At 49.0% G+C, this 23286-nt stretch overlaps 1 protein-coding gene across 2 annotated transcripts in view; it reads right to left on the bottom strand.

Moving 5' to 3' along the window:
- ADCY2 (adenylate cyclase 2) overlaps positions 1-23286 on the bottom strand; it is a 415689-nt gene that overhangs the window by 36903 nt on the left and 355500 nt on the right. For both annotated transcript variants that reach the window (XM_078444291.2, XM_078444293.2), the window contains exons 17-19: positions 22019-22138; positions 15427-15596; positions 3353-3437 (exon numbers count right to left, since the gene is read on the bottom strand). In XM_078444291.2, coding sequence (XP_078300417.1) covers positions 3353-3437; positions 15427-15596; positions 22019-22138 — 375 coding nt within the window. The remainder of the gene's footprint in view (positions 1-3352; positions 3438-15426; positions 15597-22018; positions 22139-23286) is intronic.

The raw sequence follows: 23286 nt of genomic DNA, 5'->3' as shown, positions 1-23286 counted from the left end.
AGATTACTCAGCAGTCCATGACGGTGGCATCAGAGAGACACGGATACACCCTCGAGACGGACAAAGTGAAACGAGGAGAAGCCCAGGAGCGGCACAGGGCAGGCAGCAAGCCCAGCGCATGGGTCTGGCGGGGCTTCCGTGAGCCGTACTAGAGGTGGCTCAGGTCGCCTGAGTGATGCCACCGCATCACAGGAAACACCTGGTAAGGCTCCCACTAAAGGAATCAGAGCACTTTGGGACCATCTCAGCTGGCCCGAAAGTGACATTTTGCCAAGTCTCTGCATCCCACCTCCCCAGTGCCGTCTGCTGCAGGACCCTCTCCTGAAGGACAAGCTCATTGGAAACTCATGGGGAGGCCCCCAAAGGAAGACCGATGTTTCCATCCCAAGCCAGTTGAATGGATTCAGTGGTGTCCCCCAGAAAGACAGTTCCAAGTCCTCACCTGCAATATGACTGTGACCTTCTCTGGAAATAGGCTCTGCAGGTGTAATTGACTTAAGGACCTCAGGATGAGATCCTGCTGCATTTAGGGTGGCCCGTGAGCCCAGTGACTATGTCCTTCTAAGAGAAAGAGGGGGATCTGGCACAGACACGCAGGGGGAGGCCATGTGGAGGATGCGGCGGAGGGTCAGGGGAAGACACTGCCTCCGAGACTCTGGGTGGCACTTCAAGTAAACCTGCTGAACCTCCGTCCCTACACCCTCACCCATCTCGCCGAGTCCGTCCAGGGCTACTCGACAGTATGCAGAGGGGCAGATTCGCTCTTCATCTGCTCTGGCAATGACGAGAGGGGACAGGGAGAGCCTGCAAGAGGCACCCAGGCCATCTCTGGGAGCCTCACTGTTGTGTTTCACACCCAACACAGCCTCGAGGGCAGTTCTTATTCATGCAGTTCTGAAAACAAGCCGGGGAACTGGAGGGGCTGACCTCTTTCTACACGGACAGGGGTGTGGGCAGCGTGTGATTTCCCACACTCCCAAGTTCCGATCTGAAGCCTCGCACACAGTGACCTCAGCCTACCTCTCGGGCCACCAGGCTACCACCTGTCTGGATCCATGTCCTGAACAAGCCCACCTAGAATGCAGACCCTCAATGGCAGCGTGTGGTCGTTTAAACTCGGGACAAGTACAGAGAATCTTCCGTTTTCAAAAGAGGCCCTTAAGCTCAGGCTGGCATCCCTATCACAGCCTGTATTTCAGCACAGAGAGTAGTACCACGCACAGCTCTTGTCCGGGACACGGGCTATGGTTTCAGGAAGGTGTCTTAGATCCCCAGAACAATATTTAGCATGCTAACTTGCTCAGAGAGCAAACACATCACTATCGTTTCAAAAACCATGGTCATGGGCCTGGGGAGTCATCGGGACAAATGACAATGCAAATAAGTGGCTAAATGTCTGTCCTGTTGCTTAAATAAACCACCTCGGGCACAAGTAGCCCTGAGGCCATGCACATTTATGAAACTTAAAAACCTTATTTTAAACATCGGACATTTGTTTATGACATACTTGTATTTTTAGAAGACTATGCAGAAGCACTATGTCACAGGCTTCGAAGTTCTTGTTAGCCCAACAGACTTGGGACCTTAGTAGATCACTGACTGAATGATCCCGGCTCACCCTGGCGCATTCTCGGTGCGAGCTGTCAAAGAACGATCGTCACGCCATCACTCCTGTAGGGAGCAGTGACTCTAAGGGTGGACAGTACTTATTGTCACAGTAGTGACAATAAAAGAACTGAATGCGTGTAAGACTGGAGTCATCCCTATTGTGTTAAATTAATGCCCGGAAATAATACTGAACACTTCCTATTGTTCATCTTATGCCAAAGAGTAACAGATCAAGGGGCAGCCGCTGGATGTGACAACATCTACGTAGAGGCATGTTTATCATCTCAGCGATCAATAAAGAGTTGGGAGAATTCAATTTGATTCTTGGTCCTTAAGATACACTGCTGTGAAGCAATCTGGTGACTACAGTAGGAGAAAGTGCAGACGGAACATCCTTGGGACAAAATGGGGAAACGGGACCCCACAGAGGGGGCGGCCATGTTTCCGGAGGAATGATCAGCTAGGGGATATTACGCAAGGAAGCCCATTTCGTTCCCATTTTTCACTTCTAATAGGGTTTCCTGAGAGTGGACATGGCTTTTCTCTATGAGTGAGAACAGAAAGCAGGTCGATGGAGGAGAAAGCCAGGTGGCAGGAAACAAATGGAACCAGGAAGAAAGAACAGGACACGGTTCAATGGGGTAATCGGAACGTGCAGACTGTCAAAGCTACAAGCCAAAGGATGCAGAACGAAGCTGTGCCAGGGATGGAGGTGGGGTGGGATGGAAGGGAGGCAGGGGTCTTCGAGAGCTCTGCATCAGGACAACAATTCAGCTCCTGGGAGACTGGGGTGGGATGCACTGTAGCACTCAGGGAAGCATGCCGTGGGTGCTCCTTGGAAGAGGACAGCGTTTCCAGGCCACTCGACTGGCAGCCACAGATCCGGCCTCTGCTCTCACTGTGTGACTGTTAACAACTTCCTACGGTTTCACTGTTTAGTGCCGTGTCGATGATTAAATTGGCTTTGCATCTTAGTTGGTTATTTCTCTAAATATTGTTCCTTTGTTTTACACCATCCATCAAAGAATTCCAAGCAAACTTTGGTGAAGGCAGAGTGCCTGGCATGCAATGAGTCTATATCCTTTGGGCAATCGTGCTCGTGGGCAGCTAGAGAAAGAATATCATCCTTGAAAATCCTATACCCACAGCCTCTCTTTGGAGACCGGAAGGAGTGGGGAGTGCAAGGAGGCACAGTTTCATTCTCATGACAAAATACAATTTTTGAACAGAGGACCGTATTTCTAGGAATGATTTCAGGTGACGTCGAAGGTATTCATACCCACTTCTAAGAAAAAGAAACAGGCCGTCCGTTCTGAAATGCAAACAAAATCCCAGACGAGGGGACAGTTTTACAAATAGCGTCAGCTACGGAGGGATCACCTTTGTAGGCTTCCAAAACCTACAACGTTATTTTGAGATTTACCAGGACATGGATTCCCATCTCTACCATTCACCAAGTTTGCCTCTTGCAGAAAAAAAACAAAAAAAAATGAGAGACCTCTGTCCTTTTGTCTATATTTACGCACGCACACACACGTTTCTCTCTGGTGATAAAACGATTGTGACACATCAGCATTTGTTCGCATGAAAGCAGCTACAGTGCACATCAGCAAAGTATTTTCATTATTATTACTGAATAGACTCTGTTGTTTCTTTTTTTGAAATTGAGGTACAGTCAACGTACGAGCAACGTATTATTGACACGGAACTTGGGGGAAGTTATGTGAAAAAGCAGATGTCTTACCTGTCTACCCAGAACAAGGAGTGTGATGAAAAATATAAAGAGAGACACTGAGCCCATGGTCTTCAGGTCTTTCCAAATGCCTGGTCTATTGGAGAACAAACAGACAGACAGACAAAAACAATACAAAACAACATACATACGGCACTTAGAATTTGTATATCAACCAACTCGAGAACCTCCACTGCATGTTCTAGTCCAGCCAAACACACACCTTTCAAATACATCTCCAAGCCCAGATTGCAGCAAAACAAAATAATCCCTATTTTGAAAGCTCAGTAAAAGATCCTCCCAAATTAACATAGATGTGTTACTTTCTACCAAACTCTAACAAACATAAAAGAACAGAGGAACGTGCATCGTAGTATTTTCTTTACACTTCTGAGATCCATATGGATAATCTGACATAGGATACCGACTTTTGAAGTTACCACTCTCAGAAAGAGACCGTCTTCTAGAAATTAACAATCGTGGGAGGGAGAAAAACGAAGCAGGGCACTTCATTCCACCGGCTACCCTCACCTGCAAATTATATAGTTGCTCATGACTTCTTTGGTAGGCGCTCGGTCTTATGTTCTCTTTTGTATGGGTTTGTATCACAGATGGCAATTCTTGGTCCACTGCCCCGTTTCTTCTCGGGTCCAGGTAGACGTCAGTCATCAATCCCCGTCCGTGTCCTCACCACAACATTCCAGAAAACCATCACCCCGCATATGGAGTTGGCATGCGTGGTGGGCACGGGATGCCCAGACATTTTAGTCAACTGTCACTCTGGGTGTTTCTGTGAGAGTGTTTTTTGGATGAGGTTCACATTTGAAGCAGTGAGCTGAGTGAAGCCCTGCGTAATTCGGGTCAGCCTCATCCAATCAGCTGAAGGCTTAACTAGAAGAAAGTGCTGACCTGCCCCTGAGTGAGACAGAATTCTCTCTTGCCCGACTGCCTCTGATCTGAAACACTGGCTCTTCCTGGCTCTACAGCAGCTTGGCCCTCAGGCTCCAACTGGGACATTCGCCATGCAGATTTTGGACTCGCCAGCCTCCGTAGCCATGGGAGCCAGTTCCTTATGATAAACCTCTTGCTTGATATATGTATATTACATATATCATATACCAATATCCTACTGGTGCCATTTCTCTGGAGAACCCTGGCTAATCCAGCAGGGAAGGAGCTATCTCCTGTCATCCCCGGGGAGTCCCGCCTAGCAGACAGATGACCATCTCCCACACGTGATAGGACTTAAAAAGCTGATTATGGATGGAGACATACCACATAAGCAGCATAGGTCATGTTTAATTAAATTAAGTAAGCACCACGCCATCACCTTCTGTTTGTGGGTTGAGCTTGCTTTAAGATTTTCCCATCTCTCTACGGACGGTTCAAGGAATGAACCCTCTGATGACATGTGAGGAATCCACGTGGTAGCAAAAGAGCTCAGGTGGGCTTTGGAGGAAGACAACCCAGGTCGGACTGGAGTGTCCCTCCCTCCCCTACCCTGTTGATTTGTGGCACGTAGGATTGACCCCTCCAAACCTCACTCTTACCATCAGCCAGAGCGGGTAACAATACCCATCTTCCAGGCTGTTTTGGTCACTATGCCAACCACTGATAACCTGGCACAGAGCCTGATGCGTGGGAGGCACTTCGTAAGTGGTACCCATGAGTTTTAGTGAGGGTCGGGGCTAGAGAGGTCGTGAAAAAGATAAGAAAATGGAGGTTGGTGAATTATCACTAACAGAATGCAAGATCCACGTGCGAGGGAAACCTCGATTCCTTGCAGACAGGAAGAGGCAGAATAGCCAGTCTCGGGGGCCGAAGGGCTCCGGACCTCAGAGAACTCTCCAGAAAGGCTGGGCTTGCATGAGGGGCTCATTCCTCCTTGCTGAACTGGCCGGGCTGCAAGCAGGTGAGCTCATCAGCCGTAAGGCGTGAGGCTGTCGCCGGTTTCTCCAGTAAACAGGAAGGTGCCACATCCCTGTTTCCCCAGAACGGATCCTAAGAAATGAAGTTGCTCCTTCACGAGCCTGTGACAGCTGTGTCTAAAAGCGCAGCTGCAGTGGCTGAGGAGAGCAGATGTTTATCAACGTCGGCTGCAATGAATATTAAACCCTTATTTTTCTATATTGACTCTAGTGACACCATATTGCCAGTTAGCAAAAGCGGTACAACGCAGCGAGTGCTCTCAGATGTGCAGGCGGGTTTTAAATGTTCGTGTTGCTTCACAAACTTTCCATTCTTTTATAATTCTAGGGGTCTGAGGACCCCTGCCCCAATCCTGTTTCACGTAAGGTCATGTTGTGAGGTAGCGGGGGTTAGGACTTCACCCCGCCCCCGGAACTCCCAAACAAAGAGTCAAACGTTAACTCCCGGGGCCGGACCTTGCTGCACGTTCATCCATGCGGCCAATCGGAACTCAGGTCCCCCCTTGCATGCCCGGCTAAGGGACCAGATGTCCCAACCATGCAGAGCCAGCTCAGGTCCCTCTCAGGGATGGAAACGGGGAGGTAGGGCCCTCTGTATGCAGTCTGGGGCCTGGCTGGGTTTCCAGTTAATCACACAGAAAATACAGGCAAGCGATCCTATCTGGGACTCCTCACGTGAATGCATGTGAACATTGGTTTAGGGGGTAGAAATGCTCTGCTCCACCGTCTCCCAGCTCTGGAGCCTTAGTGGGGAAGAGCGATGGGAGGGGTGGGGGCCTCGAGGGAGAAGGACAAGGGGAGACAAGACAAGTGGTTGCTGGATGGGACTGAATGGGCCTCAGAAGTAGCAAGACGCATCAGCATGTAGAACAGACCTGTGGGCACACGAATGCCTTTCTCCCTCCTGACCCTCTCTGCCACCTAAGAAGGATTGCACTGTGTTTTCATGGATTTCATTTAGGCTTCTCAAAAATGTCTTTTATTCATCCAGCCAAAAAGAATGGCTGATTCCTACAGGAGCCCTTGTCTCCCGTGTGGACCATGCATGGGTGAGTGCCATATGGCTCCTGCAGTCTGAATGAGAAATCTGTCCATCCACAGATGCATTCTTGGGTTACCTTGCTCTTTGTGTGCATGTGGGAGAGGCTGGGAGGAAGGGGAGTGTGTAGCACGGAGGGAGCATCCAGAATAGGTAGAATGGAATCCCGGGAGCTAGTCCAGTCAATTGTGTTGATCATCACGTTCCATCAGGTTCCTAGAGCTTCTAAAAACAAGGTACTGTAAGCTGGGTGGCTCAAAACAATGGACGTTGATCGCTTCACAGTTCTGGAAGCCAGATGTCTGTCTGCAGTCAAGGTGTTGGCAGGACAGTGCTCCCTCTGAAGCCCATAGGGACGTCCTTCCTCGCCTCATTCTGGTGCTCGCCAATCCCTGGTGTTCCTTGGCTCACCACCGCATCATTTCAGCGTCTGCCTCCACCAACAAATGACGTTCTCTCAATGAGTCTGTGTTTTCACACGGTCATATTAAAAAAAAGATTTTTTTTAATGTTCATTTTTGAGATAGAGACAGAGCATGAGTTGGGAAGGGGCAGAGACAGGGGGAGACACAGAATCCGAAGCAGGCTCCAGGCTCCGAGCCGTCGGCATGGAGCCCGACGCGGGGCTCAAACCCACAAAGCACAAGATCATGACATGAGCCAGAGTCAGATGCTTAACCGACTGAGCCATCAAGATGGCCATCTTCTTATAAGGACACCAGCCATGCTGGATTAGGGCCCATCCCACTCCAGTAGGACTTCATTCAACGAAATAATCTGCAACAACCCTACTCCAAGTAAGGTCATGTTGTGAGGTGGCCGAGGTTAGGACTTCACCATGTCTTCTTTGAGGGACGCAATTCCACCTATAACCTATAACCATCGTGTTGGTCATTTAAGTAAAAATGGCAGCTGGCTGGGTGGGAGGCCTCCTTCTCTCTCTCTGTTCTTTAAATATTAAGGTGGCAATCCACTTTGGACTTGCCGTTGTCCTGCTGTGCTATCCCAGAGTGATGAGGTATGGGTCACAGCGCTGACAGAACTGAGAAAGTTTCTAACTCAGGGACAGTTCTAGCAAAAATGTGACAGGATATGGTTCCTTTCACACCTAAAAACTGGGCCCTAGAGACTCAGATGCCCAAACGAGCCTGGGGCCACACACTAATTTACAGCTGGCCCTCACCCTGAGGCTGTTAATGGAGCGATCATTCTGGCCCTCAAGTTTTCAGAAGACAAAAGAACAAAGAACCCTAAAAAATTGGAATTTTTGAGGAATTGCCTGGTGGACCAGCTCTAACCTACAGGCCAACGGTTCAGGTGAGGTACAAAGGACATTCTTCAATCTCAGGAGAGAGAGCAGTCCAGGCACAGAGACTTAACCATGATTTCCCATTTAAAAGCTTTATGTTTCCCTAGCGGAAACAGGCCTCTATTATCTTAAGAAGAAAAGTACCTAAAGGAACTCAGGATTATAGGGTAGTTCTATTTTAAACTTCCAGGTAGTTCCAGAGCAGCTGCACCAGTTTGCATTCCCACCAACAGTGCCTGAGGGTTCCCCTTTTTCCACATCCTCACCAACACCTGTTGTTTCTTTAAAAAACAAAAAAAAAACCTGTGTTTTAAAAATATTTATTTATTTATTTTGAGAGGCAGGGAGAGAGTGCACATACCCACAAGCAGGGGAGAGGAGGGAGACAGAGGGAGGGAGAAAGAATCCCGAGTAGGCTTCATGCTGTCAGCGCAAAGTCCGACGTGGGGCTCGATCTCACGAACGGTCAGATCGCGACCTGAGCGGAAACCACGGGTCGGTCGTTTAACCCACGGGGCCACCCAGGCGCCCCTGGTGCTGACGTTTTTTTACTCCTGCAGCCAGGCTTGCCTTTTGGGTGGACAATTCAGTCCATCTGCACCGAGAGTAGTGTTGGTTGGCAAGGACTTACTCGTGCCCCCTCACCAAGGGTTCTCTGGCTGTTCGCTACTTCCTCTGCTCCCTTCTTCTTCGAGGTTTTCTGTTCCTTGAAGGTTTGCACGGCTCTCTGCACACCCGAAAGGGCAGTCCCCTCCTGGAGTCCTTATGAACGGCCCCTGGGACGGAAACAGCTTGGGGCTTCCTGAGACTGGCTGTGGTCACGGCTGCTGCACGACCCTTGCCCCCTCCCGTGGCCCAGTTCTCAAGCTGCGAGCCATCTCTCCGCCTGGCCGTGCACCGGGCAGAGTAGTGACGGCCTCCTTCGGTTTGCTCTGACAAACCTTGCTCAAGTTCGAGTCTGTCGTCCGTCTCTCCCTGGTCCTCAGATCCGCGCCGGCTTTCTGTCCAAGTTGGCAGTCTCCTCCACCACTGGGAGCGCGGGCGGGGAGCCGGCTGCGGGGTCGGGGTGCGAGGGCGGCGCGTGGAGCCCAGCGGGGAGCCGGCGGGCCTGCTGCGGGGGGTCCACGGGCGAGGTGTCCCCAGTGTCCCCCGGGCAGGCTTCCCGACGGATGCCTCGATGCAGCTAGTGGGATCCGCATCCCTGTCGGGCCCGTCGAGAGTCCCCGTCTGTCCCCCGGCCGCTCACCGTCCCCGTCACGCAGCTCAGGACTCAGCACCGTGCACGGGGCCAGGAGGGAGGCTCCCTGGCAGCATCTGGCACGGCGGCAGCAGCGGGGGCTTGCTCGCATGGGCCTCGGCTGTGCCACCCTGGGGGAGGCGGGGAGTAGAGTCAGGCCGGTCCTCTTAGCTACTTCAGTGCATTCAGACTTGCAAGGTTTTCCCGGAAGCATGCTGGGACTTCCGCTCTGGAAACAGGACTCGCACAAAGGCTCCGTCGTCTGTGGGTGACTGGCTGAGTGTTCTCCAGGGGCTCCCGGACCACGTCCCAGAGGGGCTCGAGCTGGTTCACGGCCACGGCGGCGTGAACGCCTGGGGTCCGTACGCCTCTCATCTGACGCGCGGGGGCATGAGATGCCTCTCGGACCCTTTGGCATACGCTGCTGAATCCCTCAGCTCCTACAAGGGCACTTTTGTCCCTGCACAGACGCCAAATCACCGTTACAGAGGTTGGGGGAGGGGCCAAGACGAGAGACACGTTGTTCTGCCGTGATGCTGGAGTCACCTGTCTCCTGCGCTTGGGAGTCCTCATAGTTCTTCAACGTCTTCCCGACGTGAGTCAACGCTGGGCCCTAACACAAGCCGGCCGACACGCTCTCTCCTTTTCTAGGCGTGCGGCATGAACTTAACCCCGACAGACAAGTCTCCCGCGAGCCTTCCCGTGAGACACGATCTTCTCAGAGAGACTTTGTGATCTTCTTGACGGTAGAAACTGTACTTTCTTCGTCTCCGTGAGCTCAGGCTCCAGCAGTGAGGCCCGGCATACAGCGGGTGTTCAATAGAAGTGTGTTTTAAAAACACGTGAGTGAGGGGACACATAACCGTGCTGGTTTGAAACCCCAGGGGCTTCCTTTCTAGACACTTTCCTCTCCTGGCTGGACACGGATCCCCTGGAACCCGCAGCAGTCCTCCAGGGCGGGTGGCCCAATGTCACCCAAGGACAGAGGGCCCCGAGCCTATGCTTTCTCAGAGTATCTTTTTTTAAGGTTATTTATTTATTTTGACAGAGACAACGTGCAAGGAGGGGAGGGGCAGAGACAGAGAGGAAGAGCGAGAATCCCAAGCAGGCTCCACGCTGTCGGAACAGAGCCCAACACAGGACTCCATCCCACGGACCGAGAGATCGTGACCTGAGTCGAAATCAAGAGCCGGTCGCTCAACTGGCTGAGCCACCCAGGCACCCCGGCCTTTTTTTTTTTTTTTTAACTCTTTCTCATTGTATTGTTCATAAATGCCAAGCAAGACATTCTGGGGCTGGAACAGCCTACCACACTAAGGCACAAGCTCTCGCCGGGAAATGCGCCCAGGGGACAGCTGCAGGTCAGGAGAGAGGACAAAGGCGGGGCTGAGAGCGGCGCTGGCCCTCTGCTATGGATGTGATAATGCACTTGACGAATGCAGTCGTGGTTTCGTTCCGTAAAGGTGATCGTAGGCGGGAGGCGACTGGCCGATCAGTGCAGTGAGACGCAGGGCTGTGCGTGGCCTTAGCATCAGAGGCTGACGGAGTGATGATTAAGATGCGTTCTGCACAGTGTCTGGGCACAGGCTCCGGGAAATCTCCTCCCCGCCCCCCACTCCAAAATCAAACAGAACAGCCCAAAAATCAAGTACTCTCCTGCAGGTGGATCCACCTCCCAGGGCATTTTCTTTTCTAGATTAAATAACACAGTAGCTCACTGGTGGTTGCTTTTTCTAGAAGAAAGAAGAGAAAGTTTGGTGGAATTGAGTAGCCCTCAGACAACTTGCTTTTACGTCGGGCAGCTCGGACGACCCACCACCAGCTTCTCTGACCCCCCAACCCACTGCAGAGGGCGGGGGGGGGGGTGGCGCGGATCCAGCCACGCAGAAACGTGTGTTTCTTACTTTCTGGAGATACAGAGAGGGGAAACTGGGCAGGGGACGAGAAGCTGAGATGTTAACTTCGAAAGTAATTTCAAAACTTTTCAACATTAACTTGGATACGTGATGGGTTAGAATGTAAATCTGGAATACATTTTTAATTTAAAAGAGGAGACCTGAGAGGAATTTCAGGTGCTTGGGGACACCCCCAGGCCCTCGACCACAGGGTGGACGTGCGGTGCCGTCCTGCCTTTCTGCTGATCGTGATTAACGCTGCAGTGAGCTCACCCTCGGCTGATCCCACGTTGGGACACTGTCAAAATCTGTCGCGTCATCTCGAATTCTGTGTCTTGAATGAGACACAGGAAAAACAGAGAAAGCGGAACAAGGTCACACTGAAGGTGCTTAACGCGTAGCTCCCGGTGACATGTGTCTGAGCATCTCCACCACCACGCTTGACGCAGAACTTTAAGGAAGTTAAAATTATGCAGACATTTCTACCAACAACAATCCAGAGCTTGTGGACAAGGCTGGACACTGGGCATCGCTGCTTACTTACACGCCTTACGTATATGCTGTCCACAAAGGATTTGTCATATTCAGCTGAGCGCCCAAACAGAGCTGGTTCCTTGTTATCCACCCCACCAGCCACCGTCCTGTTCAAGCTCCCCACCCCCGCATTTTCAGAATTAAACGCACGTTTCCTATATTCAGGTGGATTAGCATAATGGCCGGGTCCATAGGAAACGATAACACTCATCCCTTGAGACTTTTCAGTTCTGCAAGAAAAAAACTCCCAGGAAAAATCTGACCGTGTCTTGTGGACTCTGTGGCAAGACCTTGACAAGGGAAGGGAAAGTGTCTTCGAAACAAGAACATCTTCCAGCAACATCGACGCTCATCAGCATCACCGTCACTGCCAAGAGCACTTGGTGTCCTCCGTGGTGCCGGCCAAGGGCTCTGGGAGACAGCGTCACGGGTAGGAACCGGAATGGCCACTGACTGGTTCAGCAAAACATCCTGTACTCACGGAAAAACGGGGGATGTCGTAAATGCCAGAGGATTAGGAAACGGCTTCTCCTGGACCTTCTGAATATACCAGAAACACCCGGGCTTCTTCCACCATGACGTGACTTCCCAGAATCGCATTAAGAGCAGGTAATGGTAAGTATTGGGGCATCGCTGGCCTCTGTTTAATGAACTTTCAGTGGCACACTCAAAGTAGTCTCTTTTCTCCTTTAGAGTAGGCTTTCCACACTCGTGAATCTGCCGGAATATCTTTGATGTCACTTCCTGAATTATTCGTTGAGCTGGAGTTTTTCTGGTGCATACTTCTCCCGTTTTCTTCGCTAACCCTGTTGTAAAAACGTCCCTGTTGGCTTGTAACATCCTTTTGGCTTGTCCATTATCAATGTCAAATTTGGTTCCGAAAAGGCCCCCGAAACATGGGTCACGGTGAACTCACATAGAGGACGACAATACGGTCCAAATGTGTATTCAGAAAGTGGCCTAACGCTGCCTTATAAACAGAGATGCCCTCTCCAAACTTGCCCTTGAAATGTAAGAGTACAAACAAAAACCGATCCTGTTCCTGAAAAGACACATCTTCCATGAGCCTCTGTCTTCAGGGAAGCAGGTGAGGTGAGACTTTTCATTACAGCCAGTATTTGGGCCTTTCTGGTTATTAAGGAGTCTACCTGCTGTTATTCATTTATCTAACAGATATTTCTTAGCACCTACTTACTAGAGGGCAGGCACAGTTACAGGCACTGTGGTTATCAGAGTGGTACTCAGTTCAGACCTGCTCCTTCCTCGATTCTAGAGTGTCTGTTACCTGCCTTAAAGAAAAGAGGGCAGCAGATGACAGAGCCCCATCTGCTTCCTCTAGGGGAGACATTCCCCAGCTTTGCAGGGTGACAGGGCCGCTCGGTCTGCAGGAACACCCACGGTGAAAGCAGAAGTCTGGAGTAGGTCTGCTAGGAATGCTCAGTGTTGACAAGGGGTCCAGTCCAGGGGCCAAGGTGGGCCCCAAGGGCACTGACTATCACAGCAGAGCACACATTCCAGAAAGAAGACCAGGGCAAGGACCAGGAAGCCAAGAGTGAAAAGGGAGACCAACGATGCAAAGACCAGAAATAAGTCAGAAAAGGGACGGGGCCGAGCACATCTTCAGTGGCACGGATGAGCTCTGTCAGGACTGGGAGTGCGGTGTGGCACTCCTGGGAACCAGCTCCCTCCTTGAAGGGAGCCACTGGCTTTGGGATTTAGGGATGTTCCATCTCCAGGTCCTGTCCCAGATCAGGGGGCTTTTGTTTTTCTGAGGATCCCAGTGTCTTAACAGAAAGGAGGTGTACCAGCGTCTATACCATCAAGGCGAAGGATGAGGAAACCTGGGTCAGGTGTTTGATGGGGAAACCTCTTGAACTCTCTCGAACAAAGAACACATATTAATTGGTGGGTTTTGGCTCCGGGAGGGGTTTAGGGTTCTCTCAAACACACTGAGGCTGAAGAAATCAGGAGGGAAATGGAGAGAGTCTTGGTCTTAGGAGTCTCTCGTTTGTTTGTTTGTTTGTTTTAATATGTTTAAAAATGTTTTTAATGTTTATTTATTTTTGAGGAAGAGAGAGAGCCTGATGGGGGGCTCGATCTCAGGAATCAGATGCTTAACTGACCGAGGCACCTGGGGGCCCCTCATTTGGGATTAGTTTTAAACCGATATTGAGAAAATTTGTTGATTTCAAGGTGTTCTGCTATCCTGCCAAGAACAGTCACCTTTTGGTGGAGGAATGCTTGGGGGGTGCTGGGGCAGCTCATGCAGGAAGCGGGTCTGGACAGGCCAGAACTGTATGGGCAGGAAGAGGACGGGGAGGCAGGTCTGGACGGGCCAGACCTGTACGGGCAGGAGGAGGACGGGGAGGCAGGTGCGTCCCTCCTCCTGGCAGGACGCTGTCTTCCTTCGGAGTGGAGGCAGGTTCTGGAGGCTTCTCAGGGCAGCCCTCTCTGATTGTAAGGTTCTTATGAAGACACGACCGGAAGAATACACACAAAAGATCTTGAATGAAATGAAAGGGCTCGGGAAGTAAAAACTTTTCTTCAACCAAGTAACTCCTCTAGTGCTGCTCGGTTCTGACCCGAGATCGTGTGTCTGTCTCAGGTCCCCAGGAGTAATTCTCTCTCCATCAGAAAGCCGCTGATCTAATTGCTTCTTTGTCTTCAGATGTGTCGCATGTTCAGGAGCCTCAAACTTAATAAAGGGAAATTCAGTGGCCTTATCTGCTGCGCATAGAAATCGGTAACGCCACATTTACATAGGGATTTGAGGCAGGCTCCCTGGATGTGGCAGAGAAATATTCAAGCATGTTTGCTTGGTGACTCTGAGAACTTATTGGAAAATTAACTTCTGATTTCATTCTCCTCCTTGCTAAGGAATCATAAACCTTCCTTAATACCATTATGCATTTTTGCAACTCGACTACTCTTCAGCTTGATTACAGATTATTAAAGCTTCATGGTGTGGAAGACGGTGGAAATTAAATTACGTGAAGAGAATGCACTGCCACTGTGTTTCTGAAAGTTCTTACTGGCAAGAAACGTGCACGCAGTGGGGGGCCCACTGTCCTTGACACTGAACCTCTGATGGAGAAGTAAGTGGCCATATGCTGTCAACACAAGCCATCTTTCTGGAGCCACACATCTAGGAAAATATTTAAGGCATTTATTTTACATTAAAAGAAATTTATAGATATTTTACGGAGGATTATGCAACACGCCTACAGAAAAAAACTGGAAGCCTGGCGGGTCTAGAAATAAACCCAACACTTGATGTAAAAAGTTTTGCTATCAAGATGTGCGATGGACAGTATCATAATGATTCCATTTTTTTTTTCAAGCAGGGAACAGGTATTCTAAGCTTATGGAAGTGATTTGATGGCAGGAGACCTTTCATAAACCCAAAGAGGGGCTTGAGGACCATTTCCGATATTTCCGAACTCGGGACCCGATGCTTTCACATCATATCGTCTGATCGTATCCGGGACCGGATTACATCATAGGTCTACCTCTTCCTGCAAATCAATCTCTTCATAGAACAGAGAATCGCCAGCTGCCAGTACCTCCTTCCACACCAGGGTATTTTAGGAAATCTCCCGTAAGATGTTGAACTCTGTAACTTGTGAAAGTATCCACTTACTTTTCCGGTGTATGTGGATTCCTCTGTTTTGAACTGGGGTCCACTCTGCCCCGCAGGGCACATTTGGCAACGTCTGGAGACATTTTTTGTGGTCATGACTCGGGGCGGGTGGCTGTGAGTGGCATCTGGCGGGTAGGGGCCAGGGATGCCGCGACATACCCTATAATGCCGAGGGCAGTCCTCCCACCGCCCGACACAACAGAAACTTACTCGCTCCGAAGTTTTATAATGCTGAGGAAGAGAAACCCTAGGTTATTGTTATCAATACAGTACAGATTGGGGCAGTAATCACCTCCCTAAACCTCCTAAGGGTACATGATGATAGATATTGTATATAATCTATAGTGAAGACACACATCAATTTTCTGCACCACAATTTCAAAGAAAAGCCCACACAATGATTATCAACGGCAAGGATACCGCTAGTCTGTGTTTACTCAACACACACTCACGTCATCAATGTCCCGTGAAACCACCGCGGAGAAGGAAGAGGGCGCAGGTTACCTCTCAAATAAGACCTGGCTGTAGTCGTCCAGGACGTGGGCGTGAGTGTGGAGAAGGATGGTGTTGTAGCCTATCAACGCCGCCATCATGATCAGCATTTTCAACTCGTAATTCACCCGCAGGAAAACCGAGCAGGAAATCAGTCCCAGAATGCAGCTGTAGATAAAGTACTGGAACAGGGAAATATATCAGATGAACGTTTAGGATCTCTTCTGCGAAATGCTGGAATAGGAATTCACACTGGGGGTCACCACCAACCCCCAAGCTCACGCACGCAACTTCCGAACTGGCTGTGAAAAACAGATGCCCTTTTCTGTTTTCTGACCCCAGGGTACACGCCCGAAAATGTGTGCTTTAGAAAAGAATTACTCATTCCGTGGCTTGCTGACCCAGTGAAGCATGCCCAATGAGAACAATCGTGCGTATTGCCAATAGAAATAATTCTTAACGATCTACACTGAAGGCAGGTCATGACTCGCAAATGTCATTTGCTTCTCGAAGATGAAAACAAGTGACTCTGTACACAGGTATCGATTTTAAAAGCTATAGTACTTAGAATCTCTTTCGGCCTTTCAATTCTTAATTTATGAAGATATAAATCATTACCGGGGGTTCTGTTAAAAGCATAAGAAAGCCTCGGCATTTTATTAAAGGAGAAACTGCAGGTCCAAAGCAGAGAGGATTTGACAAACTAACAGCTTTGGCCGGGGTGAGTCACAGAGTCCCTGGAAGTAGGCAGGGAACACGAGGGAATGGGAAGAGCTAGGCGTGTGGAAAAAAGCCAGCACGTTGCATCCCCTGTCGTCCCCAGGAAACAGTGACACGCGTGCCCTACCGTGGTGCTCCCTCGCCATTTGCCCTACGGGACATCATCGAGATGCGACAGCCCCAGCCAATCTTGCTTTGCTCACTCATTAGCGGGGTCCCCAGTGACCCAACCTGGTTGTGGAGCATGTCTCCATCTATAAAATGAGGGGAAGAATGCCCTCTGTTTTTTTTTTTTTTTTTTTGAATGTTTACTTATTTTGAGAGAGAGAGAGAGCAGAAGCGGGCGAGAGGCAGAGAGAGGGAGAGAGAGAATCCCAAGCAGGCTCCACACTGTCAGCGCAGAGCCCGATGTGGGCTCGATCCCACGAACCGTGAGATCACGACCAGAGCCGAAACCAAGGGTCAGACACCTAACCGACTGAGCCGCCCAGGTGCCCCTCATATCCTCCTTTTAAGTCACTGAAAAGAACAAGCAAAGCTTGCGGCCCAGAGCCCTGCCAGCCAGGAGGGATGTGGTAAGTGGACACGGTCGCCAGGCCCAGGGGGCCTCTACCTGTGACACTGCCGTGTCCTCAGGAACCAGGGTTGGCTGCTACCGGCATTTCTGGAACAGAAGCAGCACTCAGTAAAGTTTCATGGTATAATGAAGCATAGATCCGACTGATGTTTGACAGACCCTGTCTTTAAAAACTAGCCCGGTCTGTCATTTCCATTATATGGAATAAGCCACGGAAGGCCAGCGATATTAGCTCATCCATCCTGCTCTTGGGGAAGAGAAGTCGAGAAGCCAGCCGCCCTGGTCACACAAAGCACTTCCTTCTCTGCGAGAGGGAGGTTTGGCAGCGAGGCGGCCACACAAGGGCTAATACAGATCCGTACTCATCAGGACTCAGACCTGGCATTTCAGCTTCCCGAGGAAGACCAGCCACCGCCCTGGATCACACAGCCACTGGGTCACCCTTTAGGAGGTGAAGCTTTCCTGAGCAAGGCGGCCTTACAGGTGGCAGCATTTTACGGGACACGGAGGGCTGTAAGCAGAATTTCCATGGCCAGATTACCTCCCCGAGGGGGGGGTTCCCCACTAGGCTGACCCCACTCTCCCCGCAGAAGAGAATGGGGGGAGGAACAGAGGAAAGAAAGGTGTCCTGATAGGACTGTTCGGGCTGGCCGAGTGGAAACACAGAATCGAGGCAGGGAGACCTGGCTCAGTTTCTCCCAAAACAGGAGGTAGGGGAGGGGCGTGTGCTCCTAAACCAGCCCTGAGTTACATGGAGTTCTGCCACCATTCCCTTAGCCTGGTGACTAAGTCCCCAGCTCAGAGGGCAGGCGTGAGGGCTCAGGGCCAGGAGGCGCCTCAGGCCTGGGGACAGACACAGAACCCAGAGCAGGCAGCTCAGCAAATTCCCCAGGGAGGGCTGCTCAGGGACCGTGTACAGCAGCTTCACGGGGAGCCTCATCCCACCGAATCCGACAAGATAACAGGCTTCTGTGTCTCATGTCTCCTTGCGTTAGTTCATTTTTCTGCTATTTCACTGTTCATTTTGAAAGTTACCCTCCACGATGGGTTGGCAGTTTAAAAAAAACTAAGCAAGTGAAAGCAGGGGCCTTCCCCACAAAGTCCGAGAGGCCCTGGTTTACAACCCAGTGGTCTCTCAGTGAGTAGTGGAGAGTAGTCTAGAACCGCTCCTCGAAGGCCATGACATTGCCTTGGGGGCCGGCTGTGGGGGAAGCTCTCAGTTCCAGCCACGATGCTGCTGGTGAAATGATGCGGGAGACCTCAGGATGAACGTCGTCAACAAATGTGTCACCGTGAGTATCAGTGTATGCACGTGCACCTGGTGGGGGGACACAGGGTCACACAGGATTTCTGTAGCACCCCTCCTTTGAACTAAGTGCCAACACCTACACAAATACAGCCTATGGATTCACTTATTTTATTTTATGTTTTATTTATTTTCGAGACAGAGAGAGAAGGGGGGGGGGGGCGCCAACCGGGGAGAGGGCCGGAGAGAGGGAAACACAGAATCCGAAGCAGGATCCAGGCTCCGAGCTGTCGGCACAGAGCCCGACGCGGGGCTCGAACCCACGAACTGTGAGATCATGACCTGAGCCAAGTCGGAGGCTCAATGGACTGAGCCACCCAGGTGCCCCTGGTTTCACATTTTAAAATTCGTGCTTAGGCTTTTAAAAAGTTTTCCTATTTCAAGAGTATCTACTGAAAAACGTACGTCAATGGCAAGCGGCATTTAGTCATTTACTATTTACTTTCTAGACCGTCTGGAGGTCATGCACAATGTGGTCTGGGAGTTAATTAAAGGTAGGCTGGCAGCCTGCAGACAGCGGAAGGGGGGCGTGTGAACGAGGGGGATAACCTGAGAGGGCCAGGCCAGGCGTTCTGGAGATCGACTGTCTCCACCACATAACGAAGCCGCCAGGGAGAACACCGACTGGGCAAGAGTCCTGGCGGCAGGCTCCCGAACGGACTTCCATTAGGATGTAATTACTACTGACCTGATTTCCGCATAGTTTCGATGTAGTTGATATGTTATTAGTTAATGTGTATATTCTTTATTCATATTGAAAATCATTACTATTACTTTAATTACTAAACATCATTTGTTAATATCCATTAAGATTAGGTGAACAGAGTTAAAATTAGTTAATATGGTTATTAACATGTTTGATATAGCTAACTGATGAAATCAATTTGCATTTTTTTTTCAATTTGCATTTTTGCGCCAAGGGAACAGTGGCTATCATCTTGGATAATTCAGTTAGGTCTCTTTGGCCTCAGTTTCCTCACACGGAAAATGAGAATTCCAGTAATAGCAAACTCACAGGGAAGCTTTTCAGATATAATGATATAAATACAGATATAGTATGAACTGCCTCCATGGCAAAAATCCTTTGTGGTAGATTTTGTTGGATATTTTAAAATGACTTTTTTCCCCCCCCTACTACAGGAATAATACATCTGGTGTTAAAACTTAGGGAATATACAAAGGACTCGTATAAAACTAAGGGTCTCCTATAATCTCCAACCACGAACTTGAGCCGCTATTAATTCGTTTGGGTATATTTTTCCATCCTTTTTTTGTGGGGGGTGTGCTACTTATTCCTGATATTTTAATACTACTCAATACTGATACTGACATTTTTGAAAATTGGGGAATATTTGGGATGTTTTTAAGTGACACTTTTCAATTAATAATTTATTGTGAATATATATTTCTATGTCATTAAATATTTGGCTACAATATCTTTGTCATGGCTAGATAGAACTAAATAGCAGAATGAATTTATTTATTTATTTATTTAATGTTTATTTATTTATTTATTTTTGAGAGACAGAGAGAGACAGAGTGTGAGCAGGGGAGGGGCCGAGAGAGAGAGACAGAGAGAGAGAGAGAGAGAAAGACACAGAATCTGAAGCGGCTCCAGGCTCTGAGCCATCAGCACAGATCCTGACATGAGGCTCGAACTCACAGGCCGCGAGATCATGACCTGAGCCGAAGTCGGAAGCTCAACCTACTGAGCCACCCAGGCGCCCCAGAATAGCAGAATTTCTTTAAACCATTAAGTTTATTCTAACTCGTAGGTTCTTTACTTTCTTTGTTCTTGGAGTTACATAAACACTTTGATGAACACCTTTGTTGCTTAGTGTTGATGCCTCTAAGATTAATTTCTTTTTTTTTTATTAATTTTTTCTAATGCTTATTTTATTTTTGAGAGAGAGAGAGAGACAGAGCATGAGCAGGGAGACACAGAATCTGAAGCAGGCTCCAGGCTCCGAGCTGTCAACACAGAGCCCGACGTGGGACTCGAACCCACGAACTGTGAGATCGTGACCTGAGCTGACGACTATTACAGATTGCGGTCGAGAAGTGTTACATCTTCTTGATGTAACAAGAAGCCGTGAATGTGGACATGAGTGTGGACAGTCCTGCCCGCTCCCTCGTCGAGCTCAGATATCACGGACGATGGGGTCTGAGAGGAATCACGTGGGAGTTGTGCATGGCTCTCTGATGTTCCCTTCCGTCTGTGAAGGGGGAAGCCAGGATGTTCTCAGGCCCTTCTGGGACTCTTAATAACTCTAACACTGCACTTTCTGTGCAGTGTTTGAGCACATGGGGGATCCTTGGCAGAGCTCATCATAATCTCTTTTTCTGATGACTTGTTACTGGAACAACAGTGGCTTGTTGACAAAATTCTACCTACATTTTAAAGAGTCTATTGTGTATTTTTTCGTGTTTTTTTTTTTTTTTTTTTAATTTTTTCGAATCTTTTAAGGCTGAGTAAATGTTACTCTCCCCCATTTTGGGTTTCTAACGGTTTATGCTTCTTTTGAAAATAAGTCATACCAACTTACCTAATGAGACTCCGAATGATGACCTTACTGCTTTTAGTGACAAACAGTGGGTTGTTGCATCCACAAATACCGGGTGGAGAGATTTAAAAAAAAAAAAAAAGCTTTGCCAGCTATCCTTTGTTTTTATGCAAATGTACGTTCATTGCAAATGGCTGAAGTGCCCTGTGAATGCTGCCTGGGACGCTCTGTCCCTCTGCCAGTGGCCTGGTACCTCTGTGCATGCCAGTGCCATTCTTTCAAGGAGGGAGGGCCAGACCGCAGTTCACGTAAATCTTTCTCTACAGAAGGCGGCTTCAAATTGCCCACAGTGAGATCACAGCCAATAAACCCTTGCCATGCCTCCTGTCTCTCACTTTTCATGTAACTAAAACAGAAAAGATGTTGTCTAGCACTCACGGGAGCTCATGATAATGCTTAAAATGAGAACCAGGGCCCCTTGGACAAGGGACAGATTTATGGCAGGCTTTCTTCCCATGCCCATGGGGACATTATTAGGGACCTTGGTCAGCTTGCCTCAGAAACCCTCTCAAAAACACCACCAGACACCCCAATTCTGTACAGAGAGCTGGAAGCTTCCCAGGCACTGAAGACAGGAAATGGGAAAAAGGATCCAAGCCAAATATCAAGGGAACAAATCAGCAAAAGAAGAATGAGGCAAGGAATCTGCTTTATTACCACAGCTAATGGAGTCTAAAAAACTGGCCAAAAATCTTTAAAGTATACACACTAAATCACCAATTTCAGTCTCCAAAATAGTTCCTTTAGCACTCTCGAAATGTGACTCTATGGGACAGAAACCAGGTGGGAATAATCTACTTTAGATGATTAAGCGAGAGGAGACTATCAAAACTTCTTTTGCATTAATGATTTATGAAATGAAGTTACTAAATAGTAAATAACTGATTTAACCCTTTCCACCGAAGAGACCGACATATTAGCCGGTTTTGAAATTTGAATCTTGGCCCTTCTCTGGAGGATGGTTAAAATGAGTCAGTCGGCAAGGATTATTTGAGGATATAACCAGTGGGCAGCGTCTACAGCCAAGGGAGAGGCAGAAATACGAGAGGCAGTCCCCATCATCAGCAAGGAAGCCAACACTATTCCACCGGGACTACTGGCAAAACCCATCCGCAATGAACCCAGAACTTCAGTGACATACAACGCAACGTCAAACGCTGAGATACATGCTATCGAATGTAGCACTAAGAGAATAAAAGCAGAGACATCTGTGAGAGCACCAAAAGGACACTGTAAGTTTGCACCGTAAGTGTGTCTAATCGGCGTCCGTCAGCCTGGCTGGCAGATTTTGGCTGGTCGGGACTTAACTCAAGTATCCACACCAAGGAGGAGAAGTGAAATCTACAGCAGATCAGAAAGTGGAGACCATCACGTTAAATGGGCTCACAGCTTAGAGCAAGACAACCAGAGCAGTAATAATGAGTGAAATGCTCTTACCGGGAGGAAAAACAAATTCTGTGCTCGCAGAATCACTGCCTGATTGTTTAAGGCAGAAAGACTCGTGTTTGATGTGTTGGCAGGCGGAGGCATGGCTTCCTCTGGGTCGCTCAGGAAAAACTGCAAAGAAAATGTTTTTTCAGTGAATTAGTGCACCAGAGATTAGAGAGGCAGCGGGGGGGTGCTGCATTATTAATGACTGCGTTCCTTTCGCAGCATAAGCAGGATTACGTGGGCAATCTGGCGTCTGTCTTTCAAATGCGAATAGCTCCGTCTTCTGCTGTTTGAAGCTTTGAGAAATTTCCATTAAATAAGTAAATAACTATTTATTGTTGCGCTCCACACTTGTCGTGGATTCCAGAACGGTAAGACAATATTAACGAAAACAGAAACACTTCTGTGCGATGTTAAATTAGAAATGTACAAAGCACAGGGCAGAGGGCTTGGTCGGAATCACATCTGAGGGTGACATCACCTCACACACAGACACTCAACTCTACCGAGAAAGCAGAACCTTCAGGTTGTTTTTTTTTTTTTTCAGAGTCTTCACCCTCTTGCTTCAAACATGAACTGGGTCAATGGAGTTTTTGACTTTAAGAAATTAATTGTGTGGGCAAAATGCACTACTTGGCATCAGCATTTGTATGTATTATTTGTGAGCGCTTGGCAGTTCAGGATCACGAGGGGTAGAATGTGGAGAGGGTGAACGCTCTGAGTAAGGACTGCTGGAAAGGGGTCCTCGCTCTGGAAAAAATAAGCAATCCTGAGAAAACTAGCTCTTAAGCCATGGTCCCCTGTATCGGCACCCAGAAGGAAAGTGCCAACCAGTTGGCGAGGTAGAAGAAATTCAGTCTCTGTCTCTCTCGGTCTCTCATTTTTTCCCCCGGTTTTTCTCTGTTTCTCTTTCTCTGCGTTTCTGTTTTTCTTTTTCTCTCTGTCTCTTTCCCGGAGAAGCTGCAGCACGTTATTTTTTAACATTATTTTTTAACGTTTATTTATTTTTGAGACAGGGAGAGACAGAGAAAGTGTGAATAGGGGAGGGGCAGAGAGAGAGGGAGACACAGAATCCGAAGCAGGCTCCGTGCCAACATCAAAGAGCCCAAGGTGGGGCTCAAACTCACACACCACGAGATCATGACCTGAGCAGAAGTCGGATGCTTAACCGACTGAGCCACCCGGGCGCCCCTGAAGCACACACTACCGAGGTGGCCACAGACCAGCCACTTTTCCGTGCCATGGCTGAGGGTCAGGGAAGTGGGCAGTTGAAG

The sequence above is a fragment of the Panthera onca genome, chromosome A1 (assembly GCF_046562875.1).
Source record: "Panthera onca isolate mPanOnc1 chromosome A1, mPanOnc1 haplotype 2, whole genome shotgun sequence".
Taxonomy (NCBI): Eukaryota; Metazoa; Chordata; class Mammalia; order Carnivora; family Felidae; genus Panthera; species Panthera onca.
The sequence above is the reverse complement of the archived record's forward strand: the minus strand, read 5'-3'. Positions and strand labels throughout refer to the sequence as shown.